The 2,087-nt window shown below is 32.1% G+C and overlaps 1 protein-coding gene across 1 annotated transcript in view; it reads left to right on the top strand.

The window, feature by feature from the left end:
• Positions 1-8: 8 nt before the first annotated feature.
• LOC108950765 (tetraspanin-17-like) overlaps positions 9-2,087 on the top strand; it is a gene marked incomplete at its 3' end in the record, with an annotated part of 3,875 nt that continues 1,796 nt past the window's right edge. Inside the window, exons 1-5 of the mRNA XM_018816816.2 lie at positions 9-110; positions 440-558; positions 856-1,043; positions 1,390-1,480; positions 2,066-2,085. Coding sequence (XP_018672361.1) covers positions 466-558; positions 856-1,043; positions 1,390-1,480; positions 2,066-2,085 — 392 coding nt within the window. The remainder of the gene's footprint in view (positions 111-439; positions 559-855; positions 1,044-1,389; positions 1,481-2,065; positions 2,086-2,087) is intronic.

Raw genomic sequence — 2,087 nt, forward strand, 5'->3', positions numbered from 1 at the left:
TATATTTGATATTATCTGATTCACATTATGACATCACAGAGACCGATTGTCTTCGGATCCATCTGAATATGACATCAAACGAAGATCATCCAAGCGCGTCTTAACGAAAGGTGATTGTTTAATTATGGAAGTGGTTTAGTTTATTTCTATCTCAGAGGTAGCGGGTTCAAGGCCCTGATACTATTGTGGGTTGTTTGTCGTTGGACCAGATATTCATGTTTGTCGTTGGACCAGATATTTAAGCTTTGTGATTGTTTATTATAAGTGTGAAAGAGATCTTCTGGCAATTGTTGGTATATGTTGTTGTTGCCAGGTGTGTTATAAATGTGAAAGAGATCTTCTGGCAATTGTTGGTATATGATGTTAATGCCAGGTTTATTATAAGTGTGAAAAATTATATTTATTATATATCTATTGTTAATTAACCTTTGACCCCCAGATACCCTTCAATCCAGCAGTCCTTATATGGAGTGGTACAAACGCCATTATTTGAAACCATCGTGTTGCCATCTTTTCATTAAGCACGTTCTATGTGCCATAAACATCATATTTCTTATCGTAAGTTATATATTATTTTTATGTAAAATTTAAATACAAATTTTGTAATGTTTTTTTTACTTTTAAATTTAAATAATTTCTTTAAAATTTTGTTTTTGATCAGTTTTTTATATTTTAATTAAACTAAGTTGGTTTTTATTCTTCTTCAATTGAGATTTAAACAATTCGATAAATTTTAGATTGGATATTATATTTGCTTGACTTAAATTTTAATGTGAAAAAGCATCTTATTCTTTTCCATTTTAACTAAAATAAAAGCATTTTTATATTTTTTTTTAACAACCAAATTTATTTTAGGTTGGCTTATGTTTGGTTGGCTTGGGGTTATGGGGGTTCATTAGCCTTTTGACCTCAAGTAACCCCAAGACATGGAAGTTGTTCATATTTGACCCAATGTTCATTGTTCTTATTGTTGGCGTCATAATGACGTTTGTGACGAGTTTGGCAATCGTGGGGATCATGAAGGACAGTGTTTGGGTCATAAAGTAAGTTGTGATGTCATAAAGTAAGTTGTGATGTCATCAAGTAAGTTGTGATGTCATCAAGTAAGTTGTGATGTCATCAAGTAAGTTGTGATGTCATCAAGTAAGTTGTGATGTCATCAAGTAAGTTGTGATGCGGAGTAGTTCAATATAATACGTACATATTCCACATATAATGGCATCAAACCTTTATTTAAACAGAATCTTTAAATACAAAATCAATCTTAAATATGAATGTCAAGGTTACAAGAGTATAGACTCATTATAATAGATGTTTCACCAAGTCTACTCAGTCTTTTACAAGCACTGATGATGCCAACAGTTTTAATTATGATGTCATAATACACAGGTGTTACATCACAATGCTGATTATCTTGTGCATTCTTTTTATTGCTGGTGGGATCGCCTTCTGGATATTGAGGCCACAAGTTTCACAATTCGTAAGTTTGTGTTCAATATATTTTTTTTTTACCTATATAGATGAAAAAAAATATCTTTTTTTATTTACATTTATATTGTATTGTAGGATTTAACAGCCATGTTTTATTTGACACTTTAGTAGTTTTTACCCGTTGCATGTTTTAAACTTTTAACGACTGTTGTTTTGTTGCTAATTCCCTTCTCTTCGTTGTTTAAATTAATTTGATTTTCACTATTGTATTCACGGAGATAAATAAACATATTTATATAATTCGATAAATTCCCGAATCATAACGACTGTCGTTAACCCGCATGCGAGGATAAACAAGTCAGACAACATCATTATCTTTGCCAATATTTTTCTAAATTTGGTCTAAATTGTCAGCTTACATCCATTTGGTAATCCTTTAGCTGGTGGCCACCTGAAATTTTGGTTTCAAAATACTCTATAGGCCTCACTGATACCCATTGTCTAATTTTTTTGGGAAAAAGTCGGGCGTTCGTGTCGAAAATTGATTTTCAAAATGTGTGACAACATGTTTATAGCTAATGTTGACTTATAACTAGCGCACACGTTACAATGTAATACCTCCCCCCCCCTGCAGACGACAACTTCGTTATCTTCGC

The sequence above is a fragment of the Ciona intestinalis genome, unplaced genomic scaffold, assembly GCF_000224145.3.
Source record: "Ciona intestinalis unplaced genomic scaffold, KH HT000877.1, whole genome shotgun sequence".
NCBI lineage: Eukaryota > Metazoa > Chordata > Ascidiacea > Phlebobranchia > Cionidae > Ciona > Ciona intestinalis.